This window comes from Lasiosphaeria miniovina, assembly GCF_030549165.1.
Source record: "Lasiosphaeria miniovina strain SMH2392-1A chromosome Unknown B0T26scaffold_4, whole genome shotgun sequence".
NCBI lineage: Eukaryota > Fungi > Ascomycota > Sordariomycetes > Sordariales > Lasiosphaeriaceae > Lasiosphaeria > Lasiosphaeria miniovina.
This window is the reverse complement of record NW_026848223.1, coordinates 1,692,279-1,711,639: the sequence shown is the minus strand read 5'-3', so window position 1 is coordinate 1,711,639 and position 19,361 is coordinate 1,692,279. Positions and strand designations below refer to the sequence as shown.

Below are 19,361 nucleotides of genomic sequence, written 5' to 3'. Positions count from 1 at the left end.
GATAAGCAAGGCTTGGCGGGATTCCGATTGCCCTTGGAATCTGAGATCCGTTGCCGTCCAGAGCTCAGCTCCCCTTCGCCCATTGTCGGCGGGGTCTCCAAGCAGCCTGTGTACACGCCGCCGTAAAGCCAAGCTCCCTAGCATCCCATTCGCCAGCCCACCAGCATCTGCAAGAGCCTGCAGATGGGTACGGCATCGCTGCTCCTTTGACTCGTTAGCCTCTCTGCGGTTTTGTGGGTTCTCATCCCCTCACGGCTCCCGACATTCTACGCACCCTACCTACCTTACCTCTCCGATACTAGACGATATCTGGTCTTTGCTCCCGTGTTTCAGGATACGTGCTGGCAGCCATGCGTTATTGCTATTACTCATGTTCTCTATTATATATTATATTCGGGAGTGAGGTGGCTTACCATTTCAGGATGAGGGGGTCAAACCGTGAACAGAGCCGTAGTCCGTTGTTTTGTGTTGAACGTTTTGACTACAGCCTTAGAGGGCAGAAAATAGGTTCACAGTGACAAACAACTGACATGCCTGGTTCGACCTGACGAACGAAGCCCTCTCCAATAAATTGGCAGGGTTAACTGCTAGGTTCGAGACCAAAGGACCATCGGCCTAGTGAGAGATAGTCCATGAAGCACCAGCAATCAGGCTTTCAACTCAAAGGGATGGTAGGAATGCTGCTTGCCGGGCGTCAATTGAGACTTGATATACTCCGTATATGCCCTCAAATGGAATTTCATGTTGACACCCCTGAAAAGCACACTCCAGTAGCCGATGCACCCCGTCCCCTTTCTCCTTCTAGAACTGATGATTATCATGTGCGACTATTTAGGTCGTAATGGCCTACTGGTGGCGTGCCTTGCTTGCTCGGTTGGTACATCGGAATGTATGCCCATACGTATTTCATGCTTGACTGGGAATTTATTCAACTGGACGGAAGGTCCCCTACGGCAGTGAAGTCCATGGACAAGCAGGTGAGGTGGTTGCTTCCCCTGACGAACCCAAGTCTCTACATGAAAGAACCTAGGGTACCTACGGATAAGTTCCGAGGTGACCTAGAAAAATTTATAGCCCACTATAATTACAGCACTCTTCAAGTCTGTTAGGGGCCTTGCACAGCGGGCTACCTTACCTATGCCGCCTGCCTCGGGTTAGGTTGTAAAGATCCGTTTCTCACGGTCAGCCCGGTCGGTTGTCACCAACTCCAATTCCCCGTTGCCAACTGGAAGTGATTTATCTCTGCGTAAAATAACCAGAAAGAGATTGCCACCGCCATCTATACCGCGCGCAACGCTCCAGCTTTTGGAGCACCAGTCAAACAGAAAGAAGACAAGAATAAAGACCGAAGGCCCAGCTGCAACCAGACCCGTACTTTACCTAGTGCCTCACTATCAGACTCCAAGCTCACAGGCTCACCTTGCCCAGGCCAGGCCAGGCCCTGGACAATGCCTAGTTTCGACTCTCCGCCCACGAGTCTGGACATGCTCTCAGCCCCTCGGCGACGGCCCCCGCGGTCGCCATCGCAGTCGGCACGTATCCGCGTGCAGAACCGTCGCGCCGAGTACCTCCTACGCAACCCAGACTATTTCAACTCGACCGACCACGAGCTTGCCGGTACGTTCTCCCTCTTCTCGCTTGTAGGAAGGCTCGCAGGTTCGTTTTGGCTGACACGCACACACACCACAAGACCCGCTGCTCTATGACTTCTTGGTGCGGCGGTTCCAGACGCCCGCCGAGCGAGAGGCCGAGGGCCGCGCCAAGGGCTACGCGCGCGTGCTTGAAGGGTCGCTGCTGCGCGGCGAAGAGCGCCTCGCCAAGCTCGAGGAGTCTCGGCTTGGGCCTGCGGACCCCGATTTCGAGACGCCGGGGTCGCCTCCTGAGGAGCAGAAGGGGGAGGCGGACGGAGCTGTGGGCCGAGGAAGAGACGGTGACGGAGACGTGGACATGTTTTCCGCTCCTCAGGACCCGCAGGGAGTCGCCTTCCAAGCTACGTCCGTGGCAGAAAACACAACGACGCACGCTTTCACGGCCTTCCGCAGCCTGGAGACGGAGATGGCGGCGCCGCCGAGGACGCGGGCGGGCGGGCGGCAGCAGTGGGAGGCGTACCTGCGCGACCGCTTCATCCGCGGCGGCGACGACGACTTCGAGTACGCCCGCATCGACGGCGACGACGAGTACGACGTGCTAGAGCGCGCCGAGCAGGAGGACGCCTGGTTCGATGAGGAGGACCCCAGCTGGGCCAGCGACTCGCCCGCTGCTAGTAGCAATAGCAGCAGCGGTGCTGGCGCCCACGACCGACGGCCGGTCGAGAGGATTCTGACGGGTGAGACGGGCATCCAGGACTTTTGAACACGGCAGAGAGAAACAGCGAATAGCTCCCTCGACACGTTCCGGTCCTCAAGGGGGTGCTTGCAGAGAGAAACAAAGAACGGCCATGCATACATAGTAGTGCAGAGCAACAGGCCCATGGCTGGGTCCAGTTGCTCCCAATCACACATCGCCACATGCTCGCTCGCTCCGCAATACACCACCAACTGCCCCTACTATCTACCGAGGGGAAACCGTTCGCTACCTTTTTTTTACGCCAATGAAGCGTGCATTCCCACAAGACCACATGACTCCTTTTTTTTGTCACCAATCCCTATCAAGAGCCCCCCCCCCGGCGTTTGCATCGCACCGTAGGCAGGCCACTTACTTAGTTTAGATTTTTGAACTGAGCGGATGACAGCAACTAACATGACACCTCCTGATGGTAGCATCCAGGTCACACATATCCTGGCTGTCTCACCACCTACAGCCTGTCAGAGTTCTGTGCTACACCTCTTCTTTCTACAAGCAAGGCCAGACCACAAGCTTGAGCCAAGCGCGGCAGACAGCAGTCGGCCACCCTGCCCAACCAACCATATACGTCGGCCAAACTTCCATCGTGGTCTTATTCGCCAGGTAGCGCCAGATTACGCAGTCAGCCCAGCTGCTGTCGTGGGACGGGGAATACCGAAGTCGGCGCTGTGCTTGGCTGGCCAAATCCCATGCTGTTGGCGACGTCGCGGCTTGGCTTTAGGGGAGAGCCTGGAGCTGGCGAGAAAGACGGCCCAGCCTCGTCGTGGTGTTTGACCCTGCCTCCTAGGTGCTTTTGGTGTACATACCTACGTACTTTGGCATTCAGGAGGTAGGATCTGCAAGCTTCGGGTCGGGTATATTGTTATGCCCTCTCGTCTGTTATGCGGGCACTACCCGGCTTCTTCCATGGCCCGTCGACGGTTGTAGTGGCTTTGCTGAGAGTTGGGCTCTCACTACTCGGCGTCGATAGTTTCGATAGGGGCCACACGGCTATTAAGATGTACAGGTCCCAAGCAGGTACCTTGGTTAAATACCAAGGACCAGAAACACGGAAAGAGTTTCTTGTCTGTAATGTACTTATGGACAGATGTCAAGCTGCGTCAATGATATACCATTTCCCCATAACCCTACCGTACATCCAGTCCGCCACGAGGCTGCGGGACTTCTGTTCCCATGACAGAGTCAACTACATTGTGTCTAGTCGACGGCTGGGTCGCGGCACCGTAAGCTGTACCTACAAGGACATTTCCATGTCAATACCCCGGTATACAAGCAGAGACACTGTTATCGTGCAAGCACGTAGCCTAGCCGATGTCTTGTTATGCTTGCTTCATACCCCTGTGGTGGCCAAGGGAAAAAACAAAGAAAAGATAAACAGTTCGACCACGAATGGCCATGTTCCTCGTAGCACTAAAGCAAAACACGCCCCCCTCCCTCCTCTCGCTATCGCGAATACATACGCTACTACTAGGCATCTTTATAGTAACGTCACCGCGCCTTCGCGCCAACTTACACAGTTTCCAGAAAGGACAAAAAGGCTTGCCACACACACGCACTCTCTCTCTCTCTCTCTTTCTCTCTCTCTCTCTCTCTCTCTCTCCTATTATGGCATGTAACCAAGTAAGTATTAAATACACACCAAAGGATACCTCAGGTACCTATTCAAGCAGGTAAGGATAGGGAATGATAACTCGTCACATAAACACACACATATATAGGTACAGACAGACATACGGACACAGAAAGAAAGAACGGGGTGAGGAGGGGAGGGGAAAGAGGGATTTTACCGTAAACTGAACTAAACTGAACTAGAGCATGCATCCGTATCCAAAACATGCTCAGAGGGGAAACAGAAATATATCTCTCATTGTAATTAATGAAGATAAAGTCTGTTCTGGACTGTCAAAAATCTCTACCCACTCTCCACTGGGGGCTAACACGAGTTTGACGAGGAAACCCGATATGTAAGCAGACAGGGCTTTTTTATTCCCGTCTCTAGAATATCAGTAATAATCTCGGGCCATTCTTATGATGATGAGTAAAACTGACACTGCTAGAGTCTATCTGGAATCTCGGGGAATCACGTTTCCTAAAGCACGCTCTCCCGAAAGTACTCTTCGAGGCGAGGCAGGCAGTCTGGGTGGACGCGGCCAATCTTCATGACCTGTAGGTTGTCCTCGACCGTGTAGATACGGCCGCAGTCGAGGCGGGCGAGGGGCGAGATGTACTGCTCCTCGTCTTCGATAATGATGGCGATGGGGTCGCGCGAGATGCCCTCCTCTTCGTAGGGCTCTGGCGGGGGGATCTCGGCCGAGTGCAGCACGACGTAGTCCATGGGCCGGCCCTTGCTCATCTTCTGCTTCCCCTGGCCGCCGAAGGACGTGATGTTTAGGCACAGCGAGTGGTGCAGCCGCTTGCGCACGACCACGAACCACCGGAACTTGGCGTACGGTCGCTCCCCAAAGTACGGATCGCACCTCTCGGTCCACTCCACATCGGGCTGCCGCGCCGGCGTGTCCTCGTTGCCCGGTTCGAACCACGCCGTCTTGAAAATGCGCCCCACCGAGAAGAAGCGCTTCGGCTTGTCGACAGTCCTGAAGCCTTTACGGTGAAATGCTTTAGCATAGAGACGAATTCTCACTGGGTAATGGGCATACCTTCGTCCCGGGGTTCTTCCCAAGGCTTTGGGGGGGGCGCAATGTCGCTGCCTTCTGAGCTGCTTGTGGAACCTCGCCTGGAGATGGAAGTTGCGTCACTGCCCGACTCGGGTGCGAAACTACTGTCGACCTCGCTCCCAAAGGTAGGGCGAGGGATATTGTTGCTTAGCTGTGCATCCTCAGACGCGACGTCTGACTCACTCCCGCTAGCTTTGTAGTAGCTAGAAGGGCCTGCTAGGTTTTTGTCAGGTTTCTGGAAGTCTGTGTAGTAGACGGTTTTGCCGTCTGGGCACATGTTAGCCAGACCATGTTGTTGCAATTCTGATAGGATTCTTGCACAATACCTCGAAGTTGAGTGTAGTCTTGGCTTCTCGAGCTCCAGGTCCACTTTCCGCTTGAGGTTCCCGGAGGTAGCGGCTGAACAGGTCTGATGGAGTTGGTGTTGATGCGGATCTGGGAGTCATTTTTAATTACAACATCCTCGCGTTTGTCGGAACGCGGGACGGATGAAGACGACTCGGTGGTTTCCTCGGGCTTTGCGCCGCCGGGTGGTTCTCCCGTGTCCTCTGTCAGAGAGAGAGCGACACATCAGCAAGCCGTCTTCTCTTGTCTCGGGGGGAATCGGCAGAGAAAGCAGACCTCTTGAGTGCAGGGCAGGATTAAACGTATTCCATGCTGCCAAGCCGTCTGTGGCAGTCATTGTCACAGGGGTTGGAGCCACTTGTCCTCCTAAACTTGCGTCAACCACGTCGACGACAATACCAAGTCGTCTTTGCTGAGTGCGGCGTATAGTGCCGGCTGAGGTTAGGTAGATACCTTGTCCAAGCAGTTCTGGGCCCCCGTTCACGACAGAGCTCGTCGGGAGGCGACTTGCATCACAGATGGGCACGAGAAGGCTTGGAATGCGTTCGCTGTCCTAGCTGAACAGCTGGAAGCCTTTTGGTCTAGAGGTCCGACGATGGGTCCGGACTAGTCCTGCGAGCTGAAAATTTCGATGAAGCAGATGCTGAGGTATGGAGATATATACCTACTCCCGCAATTGCAGAGGGCAGAGGGCAGAGAGCAGAGGGCAAAGGGCGAGGGCAGAGGACGAGGCTCTTGGCAGCAGCAGAAGCTGAGAGGTCGGTTAGCATTGGCTTTTTGGTGGTAGAGAATCGAGTTGAGGCTGCAGAGTTGCCTCCCGACATACAGAAAAGTCCTGGAGGGTATTTGACCGTACCTGCCTTCGAGGCTACTTCTGGCAGGTAAGCGAGGCAATCCCTGAAGTCTTGGCCCCATCTACCGCCTTTAAGGAAGTCGCCCGGGATATGGCGTGCAGAACGGACAGGTGCGAATTAGGATGAAATTATTCTACTGCAAGTGTGCATAGCGGGCGCAACTTGGGAAACATGAAAGGTGGTGAGGACCAGGATAAGGCAGACGCGGCTGCCAAGTTGAGCTGCTGGCCAGCGTTCTTAATACAGAAAGAAGAAGAGACAAGGCAGTCACGAGGTTACGAGGGAGAGGTGAAAGGGTGTCTCTAGCTCAAAGCATCGCGCACGTCGCGGTGGGGGCGATTCTCGGACGACGAGGTCGGGCCTGAGGTAGACCTCATCGCGGAGCAGATGCCTCGTCTTGTTCGTGCAGCAGCTGTGCTGACGAGGCTGTGGCCGCGGCCTCCGTGGCTGTAGTTTACACTTAAAGAGCACCGAGTAACCCCTTTGGACACCAACACCGGCTATGCCGATACTCGCGTTCTTTATCCAATAATTTGCGCAAAATGCAAACACATTCCCCTCAAGACTTCTACGCACCCACGCTTCTAGCGCCACCCTGAATCACTATTGTGTCTCATGAGGGTTTGGACGAGCAAACGGGGCGAAATTCTGTAATTTTCTGCCTTGTTTTCGGCCTTCTCTCTAGGTTGCACTCCCGAGCTCTCAGGTGGGTGACGCCACCAAATCAGGTAATCAATTTCTCCATTCCGAGAGTGTGGGTGCGGCACAAGGATGTGCAAATTCCATTTCCCCCTTTTGGAAAACATACTACCTTGAAACAGGCTACCCCCGACTGGTGTTCAAAGTTGCGTATGGCTTCACACATTACTAGCAACCACACCACCATGCCGCCCACCTAGGCCACCCCGCAAGCCCGGCGCCTTGCACTTTGTCTTCTGTTTGAACTTGTTGACACACCATCACGCAAAACAACCTGTCATGGCCTCACATGTGGCGCGACATTACAAGCCATCGGCGCCATCGGCTCGTAGTGCGACAGCTCAGTGTTAAGAGGCCCAAATCTTTTTCCTAATTGCTTTGACCGAGATCCGGCTTTCAACCTCAGGAGAGGCCCTTACCCGTTGCCCCTTTTCCGCTAGGCCATATACCAACTCGCCGATACAGGCGCGGCTCTATCAGCATCTGCAATATACGCGCATGCTGCCCAGCTTCCCGTGCGTCAGACTTGGTTGCTAGCGAACTGAAAAGAATCGCAACATAGCACCACCATGTTGTCGATGGACACTATTCGCCATAACCTAGCCGTCGGTCTCTGGGGCCGGAAGCCAGACCTGGCTATGCGCCGGGCCCCAGCCTTGTTTCGCCTTGCTGTTCAATGGGTATTTGTCATTGTCTAATGCATAAACTCATTCAGCCAGAGCCCTTGGCACCAAAACTCTCTGCTATCCCAGACGGCTTCTCAATTCATCGCAGCTGCGAGCTGGTCGACCACCCAGTCGGTAAGCTATACCTCCCTGCGAGGCCCGTTCTTGCCCCGAATCCTCAGCCTCGGCTATATGCCGAGCGTATTCGGACCGTTCCTATGTCGCAATTCGCCGCCTTGCCCTGGACACGGAGATTTCCAAAACCCGGAAAATGCCGCTGGGCGCAGCTGTGTATCCTCGTCTGGTCGTGCTGTGTTTTGGATCCTGAGGGCTCGGTGCCGGGTAGTCGTGGTTGCCAGGAAACAAATCCCTACGGGACACGTTGGGCAGACATGTTGCTTTTTATGCACCCCTTGTCCCGCGTCCGGGGTCAACCTGGTTGACCCCTTGGGACTCTAAAAGTGTAAAAATAAGGAAAGAGAAAAAAGGGCAAAGTGCGGAAAGACGCCTGTGTGCGGAAAGAAGCCTGTGTGCAGCCTGAGTTTGCTCCAATCGGAATCGCTGGCAGGGCTGGGGACTGCCGCCGCGGCCGAGGCGTGAGAGCGCAAGTGAGTGTCGACAGCAGCAGTAGAGCCTCGACTTTCCTGACCCTTTCTCGTCCAAGGGAACCAGCAGCTTCCAATATCTCACCGGCTGCAGCCACCAGAGCTTGAGAGCGGCCCGACCGCCTCACCGCCACTTGGGCAGTGCAAAGCCCAATCTGACTTCTCTTTCTTCACACTTCTCTTCGGGAGCGAAACGGCTGGGAAAAGACGACATCGAAGTTGGAATTGCTTCCTCAGCCAATTCCAGAAGCTGCTGTCGGTGCCGCTGCTTGATCTTGAAAAGACACACCAGCTCACAGCTTCCGGGAAACAGCATGTCTCTTAGACTACGCATAGCAGCACCGCACGCACCCGCCTCGTCAACGCCATAGCAACGCAAGGTGAGAGAAGGGAGTATACAGGAGTTTTCTTCGCTCTGCCACGTCAATCTCCTTGCTGCCCGAGAGCAGACGCGAGCTGAACTATCCGTTCTTAGACACATATACTAGGGGAACAGCATCCCCCCTCCCTCCCCCCCTCCCTCTTTTCTTGAACTCAAGAGATAGTAGAAAACTGTCCTTGTCTATATTGGCTGTATTCTCCTTTGCACCTCCACATCAAGTTGTAAAAGTCTAGAGGTATGATAACCTTACCTTGCCTGGATCCTAGAACCCACGACGTATATCCCATCACCCCCGGTTTGTACACTACCTGCTGATATCTCTCCCGGCAAGCTAGGTACTCTCTGTTGCTTTTTTCTCTCTTTACCTTACCCCTGTTTCCATTGTTGGAGAGGCAGGTGAGTACTGCGATTGGACCATAGCAACTCATGGGAAAGTGATTGGTTTTAGTCTGATGTATGTAGCTCCCATGTTTCCTTTTCTTTTTCGTCTATTAATAAGAGGTAATACTAAAAGTACCTAGTAGTAGCGAAAGCATATCAGGAAGCCAGTCAACTAGATATCCTAGTTCTATCGCTATCTCTACCTCCTTTAGAAAACGCTAAAGCTTGACGACGACACCACACTGTCTTTTCCCAGTGAAAGCTGGACGATGCCACGGTAAACGATTAAGCCCTCCTCTTTCCAGGTAGCCCTTAGCTACCTAGTATACCTCTCGCTCCGCCAACTCAGGTATCCAGCCACGCCACCAAAAACACCTTTTCCTCAACTGCGTGTTTGAGAGAGGGGGGCGAGAGGACAATACGACTGAAAGAATACCCAACGATTAGCAACTCACTAAGTCTTAACAACTACCTTGAGCACGAGTCTTCCATCGTCGTCCTTAACGCGGCCCGCCATCTCGAAGGCGGCGGGTACGTTGTCCATCCCGCAGAATTGGTGCGTCACGATGCGCTCCAGGTTCGGCAGGTCCGGGTTGTTGCTTGCCAACAGCTCAATGGCCCGCGCGTAAACGCCTTCCCGGTACCGGAACACGCCGATGAAGTCAACCTCACGCAGCGCCGCTGTTCCGATTGGCAGTGTTTGAATCGGGTTGCCCATGCCGATGATCATAATCCTGCCGCCGGCCTCCGTCGCCTGTTGTCACAGTGTCCTGTCGTCAGTGTTTTGGTTTCGTGTGGTTTTACAGATGGGTTTCGAAAAGGGGCAGCTAGGTTGGAAGCACTCACATTAATGGCAGCCTGCATACAAGATTCGACCCCGGTACACTCAAAGGTGGCAGTGATGCCGCTGGGCCCGTCGTCTTCATCGTCATCGTAATCTTGAACAAAGATGCTGCTTTCCTTGACAATGTCGGCGACATACTTGGAGAAGGCGAGGCGCACCTGGACGTCTTCAAGACCGCCTGGCCCACCCGCCGGAACCACGATGCCGTCGTCGGCGAATCCGTTCTCAATTGCGAACTTGACCCGCTCCGCCTGGATGTCCGCCATGATTACCTTAGTAGCTAGTGTCGTCGCCTTGGCCACTGCCGCGCATAGCAGGCCCACCGGGCCCGCGCCAAACACCAGCACCGCCTCGCGGGGGCTAAGATTGGCTCGATCCACTGCGTGGAGCGCCACGGATAAAGGCTCGACTAGGGCGCCCAGCTTATATGAGACATGGAGGGGCAGTCTGAGGTTGATAAAATGTGGTCAGAACGACAGATGGCTCCTTCGAGGGGAGCTCGGGGGCAGCCATGAGAGAAATATGCATACTTGTGGCAGTATATGGCCGGGTGGTTGATGGCGTGCTGGAGGGTGCCCTGGGCGTGGGGGAAGGAGCGTGCCGAACTGCGGAAGACCATGTTGGCGCAGATGTTATAGCGCCCCGACTTGCAGCACCGGCACTTTTGGCAGGGCTGGCCGACTTCGAGGGCGACGCGGTCGCCGAGCTGGAACATGGCGGTCGGGGTGTCGAGATCGGGGTGCATGGCGACAACGATGCCGAACGACTCGTGGCCGAGCGTCAGGGGCTCCCGCACCAAGATGTCGCCATTGCGGAAGTGGTTGTAGTAGTGCAGATCGGATCCGCACAGCCCCGTCGCATGGATGACTACCTGGAGCTCTCCGGGGCCTGGCGGGCCCAAGTCTCGCTCCTCCTGTTGATACGGAAGCGGCCAGTCAGTTTCCTCCTATACTGTTCTTTTATTCTTCCTTTTTTGTGAAGAGACCTTGGCTCACCTTTCTCAAGTCTTTGGGTCCATGGAGCACCGACGCGACGACCTTGGTGCTTGCCACGACCTTGGTGCTCGGCAGGGTATTGCTTGCCAGGACATGACTTGCCATGACTCCCGTTCGCTTTACTCGCTCCTTGTGTCGATGCGCCGAATATTGCCGTCGGCTGCAAGCGAGGTCGAGTTAGGGGCAACGATGTGTTGCTCAACGCTAAAAATTATCTACAAAGTGGGCAGCTTGCCTGAGGTTGTGGTTGGCCAGAAGCGAATGCGGGCGACAGTTGGATGTGGAGGATGAAAGAGGAAGGTTGAGTTGGGCTCAAATCTGAGGAGCACAAATGGCAAGTCCGGCCCGAGAGTGAGACTGAAGCCATTTCATACAGTACACATACCGCCAATGGATGTGTAAGTGGGGTGGAGAACAACAGGCAGGTCAGGCACTTACTGGGGTTGTAGTTGCCGAAACCGCTATTGGCGGCAGTGGTGATTCATATAGGTTGTCTCGACAGCAATTCACCTAGCAACATCAAGAGAAACAACAAGACGAAATCCAAGACGAAATCCAAATAAAAAGACAGTCGTATCTCTCCAAAAGCCGAGCCCCAAGATGGAGGAGAACGGCCCAAGTCCAGGCCAGACGGTTCAGGGGGGTGGGACGGAAAAGTGGATGATCGCGAGACGGGGCGGCATGCTGCAACCACACAGCATTTCATCATCTGAATGGGGCAAATCTCTGCGACGAGGTCATCTCCCAAACAGGCGCCTTTCTATTCCGCACAATCAAATCATGACAAACCATGGCAGGCGTGGGGAACTCGCGACTAAGCTCCGCTGCCCTCCCCGCGTGAGTGTTCGAGGCAGGAACGAGTGGAGGAGAACTTAACCTCCTTCCCCACCCCTCCTACCCCAACTCGGGTAACCTTCCCCACCTTGTGTAGGGGTATCCCTGAGTGCTACGGAATGTGTATGTACTGTACAGTAGCGCATTTCATTTACAGGGCGCGTCTGAGCCTGACAGGGTCACGCCGAAACCAAACAAAAGCGGCCATGGTTGTAAACTACCTTCTGCTGGAGCGGGTTCTCGTTGGAAACGGCCCCGAACAGCTCCAATTGGGCATATGGAGGGATCGAGCAGCTGCATGATTGAAGTGCCGGCCCATGGATCCGACATGCAATGGAAAGAAAGCAAAAGGCGGAACCGGACTTGGACGCTTCAGGGCCCGCAGTTGCTACGCAGTTACACTACAGACAGGACCCTGACCGGTGCCTTTCCAGCTGCGATTCAGAGTCTCTCGGTCCATCTTATATGAAGCTCCCTCCAATCTTCAACTGTCCAAAATAGGTTTCCTATAATTGACCAAGTACCTACCTGGCTCCGTGTTAGCCGTTGAATCATATTTCTATTCCCAGATCTCCCAGCCACTCGCCCAGCATGGCGCCGTCCGTCGCCGACATGTTCTCGCTCGAGGGCCACACTGCCGTCGTCACGGGCGGCACCCGGGGCATTGGCCAAGCCGTCGCCGTCGCCCTCGCCGAGGCCGGCGCAGATCTCATCTTGGTCCAGGTGAAAGCAGTTCCCATGAATTCTTGCCCCAGCTGCCACCTGGGCGCCACGGCTGACACGCCAGAAAAAGAGAGACGAGACGTCGACGGCCACCCTCGAGGCCGTCCGGGCCCTCGGTCGCAAGGCCACCATCTACACGGCAGACCTGAGCTCGGCAGCCGACGTGGCCAAGCTAGTGCCCAAGATCCTCGCCGACGGCCATGAGCTCCGGATTCTGGTCAACTGTGCCGGCATCCAGCGCCGACACCCCTGCGAATCGTTTCCCGACTCCGACTTTAACGAGGTGGCCCTCGCCCCCACCCCCCTTTTCTTCATTCCCCCCTTTTTTTTCATTTCTCCCTTTTATTTACAACGAAACCGCCACTAACCCACCCCCCCCCCCCCCAACCAAGGTCATCCAAGTCAACCTCAACAGCGTCTTCGCGCTCTGTCGCGACGTGGGCGCCCACATGCTGACGCTCGACGCGTCGCCCGTGACGGGCCGCCGCGGGTCCATCGTCAACTTCGCCTCGCTGCTGACCTTCCAGGGCGGCCTGACGGTGCCCGCCTACGCCGCGTCCAAGGGCGCCGTCGGCCAGCTTACCAAGAGCTTTGCCAACGAGTGGACCGCCCGCGGCGTCACCGTCAACGCCGTCGCCCCGGGCTACATCGACACCGACATGAACACGGCCCTGCTCAACGATCCCGCCCGCCTGGCCAGCATCAGCGCCCGCATCCCCGCGGGGAGGGTAAGTGAAATCTTTCTATTGCGTATGCTTCTTCTGTAGTAGATGGCGCTGACGTCCGCTGGCTTTGCTCCGCTGTAGTGGGGAAGCCCGGACGACTTCAAGGGCACGGTGGTGTACCTGGTCAGCAGGGCCAGCGCGTACGTGAGCGGCCACGTCCTGGTGGTCGACGGCGGGTGGATGGGGCGTTGACGGACTTCTTATTTTGAAACAGCAAGGTTTATTTTCCGTGTTGCGTAGAACAACACCCAGCCAAGCTACGTACCTAGGATTATGTGAGAAATACAGTGGACGGAACTATTCGCATCCCAGCACAGATTAAAAAGGTACAAGTCAGACACCGCAGATGGTATTTTGGCCCCTTTGACATGCTGGCGACAGTCCCCCTCGTAAGCAGCTAGCTCATTTCACAGAGTCCATGACGCTCTCCATCCACGGATACACAGATCCGTTGGCGAGCGGGTACCCCATATGCAGAGCGCCCGTGAAGAAGCGCGCCTCCTTGGGCGAGCCGTGCTCGAACAGCAGCATCGAATCCTCGATTGGCATGAGGCCGTCCAGGGTGCCCTGGTGAGGTTGTTTGCTATTAGCCCCCTTTTCTTCTCCCCGTGTAACGGCAGAGACGTGATGACTGGGCCAGGGGGAGGGGGTCAGAGTGGGACAGACTCACGTTAACCAGCATCAGCCGCGTCGACGGCTGGTGGACGATGCCCGTCTCGAGGAGCGAGAACTTCTTCTGCACACCCGCCTTGTACTCGTCGGCGGAAGCGTAGCCGTGCTTCATGGCCATGGCGGGCGTCAACCTGTTCATCCCGCGTCAGCACAGATAGATACATACACCCTCCGTCTTCTCTTCGTCTCGGTTTCGTGGACGCAGGTCGGAAACAACAGAGAGAAAAGAACTCACTGGAAAGGATACTCATGCCCGTCAGCCTTGTCCAGCCAGTCGCGGTCATAGAAATAATGCACGCCCGCGCCCTGGGCCACGCACCCCGCGAGCTGGGCGCGGTGCGTGTGCGCCGCGCGCACGGCATAGTAGCCGCCCGAGCTCAGGCCCCACACCATGACGCGGCGCATGTCGAAGCGGCCGTCGGCCGCCATCCACCGCAGCAGACTTGTCCACAGGCGGTCGGGGCTGGCGGGGTCGGCCGGGTCGCCGGGACAGTCGGCCGTCCCGGGGATCTCGACAACGACGGATGCCCAGCCGCGCGCGAGGAACTCGTCGCACCGCACCGTGTTGTCGGGCCGGTAGCCGTCGAGCCCCGTCATGAGGATCACGGCAGGCGATTTCTGGTCAGTCGGAGGCGCCCGCACGTACACGGGGATCCCGGCGTCTGTCCGGTCGCGCCCGCTGGCGTGCGCGAACGGCACCGCCACCTCGTCCACCGGCACCGCCCACGTGCGCGCGGCTTTCATGTACGCCGCCTTCTGCGCCTCCCACGCCGACCACTTGACCGCACAGCTGACGGACGGGTAGGCTGTGATGTACGGAAAGCGCGCGATGCGGTACACGGCGCACGCCCGCAGGTACAGGGCGCTGGCGGCGGCGTCGTGGCCGGCCGCGAGCGCCGCGTCGCCCTGCGCCGTGAGTGACTCTGCGGCGGGAAAAAACGCCCGCGTGTAGGCCGGCGAGGTGCCGTCGGAGATGTTTTTCTGGATTCAGGGGAAAGGAAAATAGGGGGGGAGGGGTGTGAGATTTTGGTTTTTGTTAAGGTTGGTTTATAGAGGCGCGGAGGGCGGGATTTACCTCGATCAGCTCCTCAAACACGGGGAGAAAGTCCTCGTACTTGCCGTCGTGGAAAGGGTAGAGGCTCTTGGTGCACTGTGCGAGATACGGATGAGGGCCACACATTAACAAAACAGTTCTCTCTTTCTTGTATTCCTACGTCCATGCGTGTCTCGACATGTGTATTTAAAACTTACAGGGAACTTCCACTTGGTCTCCCACAGGGCCTTGATGCCGTCGTGGTGTTTCATCCTGGCGTTGAACGCCTCGCTGCCCATGATCCAGTGCCGCGCCGGAGCCGAAGCCGATGTTGAATCACGACCCATGGCCGCCTCGCTACCGAGCTCGTTCCTGTTCTCGCTCTCGCTGCCATGTTCGGTGACCCGATGCGGAGACATTGTGATAATCGATGTCAAGAAATGACAAGAAATTTGTTTAAAACGGGTAGGTAGATGATGATAGAGAAAATGCTTAACCAGATAAAGTATGCCGACCCCTTTCCCAGAATCCGAAATGTCAGGATATGGTATTGGTAAGAACAACAGAAAAATGCTCAAAAAAGATGTGATGATGTAACAAAGCCCGAGGACAAAATGGGACCGAGACCCAGAGAGAAGAATGACAGCTCAAGAAACCACCCGGACAACCTTTTGCTTCGTGAACAGCGGCACGCCGTCCTTGGACCCCGAGTACACGGCCGTGACGGTGCTCCGCCGGCGCCGCACGGGAGAATGGGATGCAGCGACGGGCACGGCAGCAGTAGGGACTCCTTTCTCGCGGACTCTTTTTTTTTGGCACAAGTAAGCGGGTGAATTCGAAGGCGGTGTTGCGGAGGAGATAGGGACAGCGGGTGGGCAAGTATATGAAGTAAGGGGGCAGGGATGTAAAAGGAGAAGCTTTATAGCATCAAAACAAGAGGAGGAATATAAACTAACTGCGACTGGAGTAGAGCGATGCGCACTCGCGTGATGGTGGCGTGGAGATCCTCGACCATCTTGACTAGCAGCAGCCCCTTCTTGCTAAATATCTTTATTTTCTACACGCCACGCGAAAGGCCGACACGATAGTACAGAGTTTATCCAAAAAGCCGGGATAAAATGCGCTCAATCGGGCGCAATAGAGGTACCAAATAAACACTGGCCTGCTGCTGGAGCTTATGTGGGGGGTGTCTCTCGCGCCGAGTTGGGGATATCCGAGCTTGGTAGTCCGGCGAAGCGGGCGGGCAGGTAGGCGGGCGGCGGGCCGGTGCGGGGCAAGGCTGGCTGGCTGGCTGGCTCGCTGCGAGGGAGTGAGGAGAGGGCCGGTGAGGTGCAACGGCGTGTGGGCCGGCGTGAGGAGAGACGAAAGAGAGAGAGAAAACAACAATAAAGCTGAGCAGGACTAGTTGTTATACTCCGAATCCAGGAACAGATCGCGTGTCCGTCTTCGGTGCTCAGTACTCTGTATGCGTGGAACGGCAATGGGTGGATGGATGGACAGGAGGAAACAACAAGGGGCGTTGTGGCTGTAGACAGACGCAGAGGATGCATGCATGTCGACATATATATACACCTACTTACCACAAATAGCCATCCCACGGCCATGGGGACCATATGCCCATGGATGGGAGAGGAGTGTGGGGACAACAACAAGAGACGCATGGTGAGCTGGTCTGGTCTGGCCTGTAGTGTGTGGTCGAAAGAGGGCTGGGGAAGGGGGTGATCGCTTTCCCCCTCCTTCCCACGGAGATCAGCTCCAAAGGGTTTCGCCGAAGCTGAATCCGTCGCGGCCTGTCTCTCCAAGGCCCGCCGCACCACTCGCTCCCGTCACTCGCCCCAGACCTGATCAGCCCCGAGCGAGGCGCCATGCACAACGTCGACGCTTCGATCAACGAGCACCAACGCTTTTCCCGAGAGGAGTTTTTAGCAGCAGTAGGTAAGTGCAGGATAGGGTGGAGGGCCGGCAAAAGCGACGAAACAAGCCCGGTCTGTTTTCTTTTTCCTCATTTCATTCCCACGCCCATTCCCATTCCCCATACCGGAACTTAGTACGTAGCATGTTTAGGGCGACTCGGAGCGAGCAGCATCACATGTCAGCGCTGGCCAAGAGACGGACAGCAGAGGTGGGGTTGTGCCACTTTAGCCCGTGTCGGGTCTTGGGCCGGTTCGTTCCCGGTTTGCCAACTCGATACCCACTTGTTCTTGTTGACGGGTGCAAACCTTAGTCCAGTCTGTAACTCTCGTCCCTTCGAGGGAGGGCTGGGCTGGATGGTTTGTTAGGAATTAAACCAGCAAGCACTGTTAAGAAGAAGGATAAGCAATGGTTTGACTAGAAGGAGAGATTTGAGACTAGTTTGTCGTAGCTCAAACTGTCGCCAAGAAGATGCGTCTCGTCTTGTGCTGCCGACCTAGGTATTCCCCATACCTACTACCTTGGCTGAATGCACTCCCTTCCTAGCCCGGGTGTAAAACCATTGGCCGTGCCACCACCAGCCCCCCTTCAAGCCTCCGAGCCTGCTAGCCTAGCCCCCCTCTCCTCCCCGAGACCCCCTCCCTTCCGTCTCCAAAGAACCCAGGGCGTTCTCCCTCGAGAGTGACGACATATAGCTAGCCGATTGGCGCGCAAAACGGCGAGCGGGCCTCGCCTCGCCCACCGGAATGGATGTCAGGCTCTATTCCGTACTGGGCAAGGTAGGTAATAAATGTAGCAGAAAACAACAGAGTCGACGGGAGTTCGGACCGCGTCTGTCGATATGTCCACAAACGACTTTCACAGACGGTCACTTTATCCAAGCACTATACTGTGTGGAATACTCGGTAGGTCTGTCTGTATGTCTGTTTATACACGGCTACAACGCTGCATGCAAATCTAATGCCATCCAACAACAACGTACGTAGGTCACTAGTCAGCGAATACCAACCTAGGTAGGCACGTATGCACGCAGGCATCGGCACCGCTCATCAATGCCCGTTTTCTGCTCTTGTGTCCGATAGGACCATCTAGCGCCGTGCCATGCCCTCCCTCCCACCGCCCCGCTCCCTTCCGAACTCCACAGCTAATGATCTGCCGAGCTTTCCCTGGGTAGTACAGCCATACGCTACCGGAGCCATCCTTTCCGTCCCCGGGTTTGTTAGGGCTGGGTACCTGGGCGAGGTAGATAGCCAGAGCCGTGGGCTTGTGTTGTGTGTGTTGTGTCTTCCGTCCGCGTCTGTGTTTGTGCCTCGATTTTGTGTCGCTTCTGTCTATCGTTCTTGGTCTCTTGTTCCGTCGCGGTCAAAAACATCACAGATTCGCTGCCGTGCTCTCTGCAAAAACAGAAAGAGAAAAAGAAGAAAAAGGTAAGCTGCGCATCAGCCAAAGCCAAGAAGTCTAATAAAAGAAATCATTGGGCTTTACTCTTGGGGCCGTCAATGTAGTGGGCCATCTCGAGGCCGGCGCGGCGGAAGCCGCACTTGACGTAGAAACCCTCGTTGGCCTCGCTGCAGTCGAGGATGGTCTTGTAGCAGCCCGTCTTGTCGGCGATGAAGTCGAGCGCCTGGATGATGCGCAGCCCCAGCTTCTTGCCCTGCTGGTCCTTGGCCACGGCGATGTCCTCGATGTGTCCGACCGACCCGAGATTGTGGATGCTGTGTCCAACAAAAAAAAAAAAAGTCAGCCAACCAACCCGTTTACTTCCAGGGCCACGTCGTCGAGGGGCATGGAGCAGACGAAAAAGAACTCACAACTTGCGCTCGACAATCAGGGCGCCGGTGCCGACGACGCGCGGGGGGCTGGGATTAGTGTCCTCGACGACGAGGATGAAGTAGCCGCCGTCCTGCCTCGTGATCCAGCTGTAGCGGTCCTCGAACTGCTGCTGGGTGATGTCGCCGACCGTGGTCAGCACGCGCAGGCAGTCGAGGAAGCCCGTGTCGAAGTCGCTCTGGCGCAGCGCCCGCAGTTGGTAGCCCTCGGGCAGCGCCGCCTGCACCTCGGGCGAGAGCAGGTCTGACGAGAAGAGCTCGGCTTCGGCCATTGTGCGGTTGCTGTCGGCGGAGGAGTCGGTGACGGCGGGTTCGAGCGTGTTCCGGTGGTCTGGTTGTTGGTTCTGGGTCGAGCGGGTGCCAATTGGTGGTTGGGGGATCGATTGGTGGTTGGGGGATCAATCGTAGAGGCGTGGACGGCGGGTGGGTTTGAGGCCAAGTAATCCGGAACCGAGTCTACGGATGCCCTGGCCAGCCAGGTAGAACTAGTGGATAAATAAGTTAGCAGCAGCCTTAGGGTCCCTGAGTGGTAAAATGAGATCGAAAGTAGGTGGACAATCAACTATAACTTGATGTTTGCTCAATTGTCCAAAGCAAACTGGAAGGGATTTATATATCCCAGATAAAATGCACCTCGACTTGTCTGGATGCGAGCAGCTCGTAACCCGTTACCGTCGAACCCGAGAGGCTGCTTCCGGCCCATCAATTGTCACTGTCCGTCTCGCTGTCCCCTGTCCAGGTCCCTTCTCCTTCCCCTGGCCTCAGCCCCTGGGCGGCGCTAGGGAAGAGCCCAGGCGGGAAGCTGCGGCAGGCACAGTATACTCTAAATGGCAGGCCCGGGGTAGG

General features: G+C 56.1%; 9 protein-coding genes across 9 annotated transcripts; 3 read left to right on the top strand and 6 right to left on the bottom strand.

Annotated features, from left to right (window-relative positions):
* Window positions 1-1,448: 1,448 nt before the first annotated feature.
* On the top strand, window positions 1,449-2,352 carry B0T26DRAFT_647051 (uncharacterized protein; the record flags this gene model as incomplete). The annotated part of the gene is made up of 3 exons (XM_060437866.1): window positions 1,449-1,617; window positions 1,691-1,829; window positions 2,043-2,352. 3 exons carry the CDS (start codon window positions 1,449-1,451, stop codon window positions 2,350-2,352), a joined length of 618 nt encoding a protein of 205 aa, XP_060296030.1.
* Window positions 2,353-2,902: 550 nt separating this feature from the next.
* Window positions 2,903-4,181, top strand: B0T26DRAFT_290719 (uncharacterized protein). Its single transcript, XM_060434186.1, has one exon. It carries the CDS (start codon window positions 3,225-3,227, stop codon window positions 3,957-3,959), a length of 735 nt encoding a protein of 244 aa, XP_060296029.1. The 5' UTR covers window positions 2,903-3,224; the 3' UTR covers window positions 3,960-4,181.
* B0T26DRAFT_775205 (uncharacterized protein) lies at window positions 3,983-5,295 on the bottom strand (the record flags this gene model as incomplete). The annotated part of the gene is made up of 2 exons (XM_060446591.1): window positions 3,983-4,944; window positions 5,001-5,295. The coding sequence occupies 2 exons, from the start codon at window positions 5,293-5,295 to the stop codon at window positions 4,433-4,435; spliced, it is 807 nt and encodes a 268-aa protein (XP_060296028.1). The 3' UTR covers window positions 3,983-4,432.
* A 4,108-nt stretch (window positions 5,296-9,403) lies between these two features.
* On the bottom strand, window positions 9,404-10,893 carry B0T26DRAFT_644648 (alcohol dehydrogenase GroES-like domain-containing protein; the record flags this gene model as incomplete). The annotated part of the gene is made up of 4 exons (XM_060437646.1): window positions 9,404-9,703; window positions 9,796-10,240; window positions 10,324-10,706; window positions 10,789-10,893. 4 exons carry the CDS (start codon window positions 10,891-10,893, stop codon window positions 9,404-9,406), a joined length of 1,233 nt encoding a protein of 410 aa, XP_060296027.1.
* Window positions 10,894-12,234: 1,341 nt separating this feature from the next.
* B0T26DRAFT_647097 (uncharacterized protein) lies at window positions 12,235-13,262 on the top strand (the record flags this gene model as incomplete). The annotated part of the gene is made up of 4 exons (XM_060437870.1): window positions 12,235-12,345; window positions 12,416-12,628; window positions 12,738-13,073; window positions 13,152-13,262. 4 exons carry the CDS (start codon window positions 12,235-12,237, stop codon window positions 13,260-13,262), a joined length of 771 nt encoding a protein of 256 aa, XP_060296026.1.
* Window positions 13,263-13,472: 210 nt separating this feature from the next.
* B0T26DRAFT_646423 (Alpha/Beta hydrolase protein) lies at window positions 13,473-15,122 on the bottom strand (the record flags this gene model as incomplete). Its single annotated transcript, XM_060437809.1, has 5 exons — window positions 13,473-13,637; window positions 13,741-13,873; window positions 13,978-14,723; window positions 14,818-14,892; window positions 14,994-15,122. The coding sequence occupies 5 exons, from the start codon at window positions 15,120-15,122 to the stop codon at window positions 13,473-13,475; spliced, it is 1,248 nt and encodes a 415-aa protein (XP_060296025.1).
* A 300-nt stretch (window positions 15,123-15,422) lies between these two features.
* B0T26DRAFT_751310 (uncharacterized protein) lies at window positions 15,423-15,790 on the bottom strand (the record flags this gene model as incomplete). Its single annotated transcript, XM_060445362.1, has 2 exons — window positions 15,423-15,579; window positions 15,732-15,790. 2 exons carry the CDS (start codon window positions 15,788-15,790, stop codon window positions 15,423-15,425), a joined length of 216 nt encoding a protein of 71 aa, XP_060296024.1.
* A 116-nt stretch (window positions 15,791-15,906) lies between these two features.
* Window positions 15,907-16,736, bottom strand: B0T26DRAFT_290506 (uncharacterized protein). The gene is made up of 2 exons (XM_060434185.1): window positions 16,356-16,736; window positions 15,907-16,074 (listed from the first exon to the last, which is right to left on the bottom strand). The coding sequence occupies exons 1-2, from the start codon at window positions 16,640-16,642 to the stop codon at window positions 15,951-15,953; spliced, it is 411 nt and encodes a 136-aa protein (XP_060296023.1). The 5' UTR covers window positions 16,643-16,736; the 3' UTR covers window positions 15,907-15,950.
* Window positions 16,737-18,157: 1,421 nt separating this feature from the next.
* B0T26DRAFT_647779 (acyl-CoA N-acyltransferase) lies at window positions 18,158-18,787 on the bottom strand (the record flags this gene model as incomplete). Its single annotated transcript, XM_060437936.1, has 2 exons — window positions 18,158-18,401; window positions 18,498-18,787. The coding sequence occupies 2 exons, from the start codon at window positions 18,785-18,787 to the stop codon at window positions 18,158-18,160; spliced, it is 534 nt and encodes a 177-aa protein (XP_060296022.1).
* Window positions 18,788-19,361: the final 574 nt, after the last annotated feature.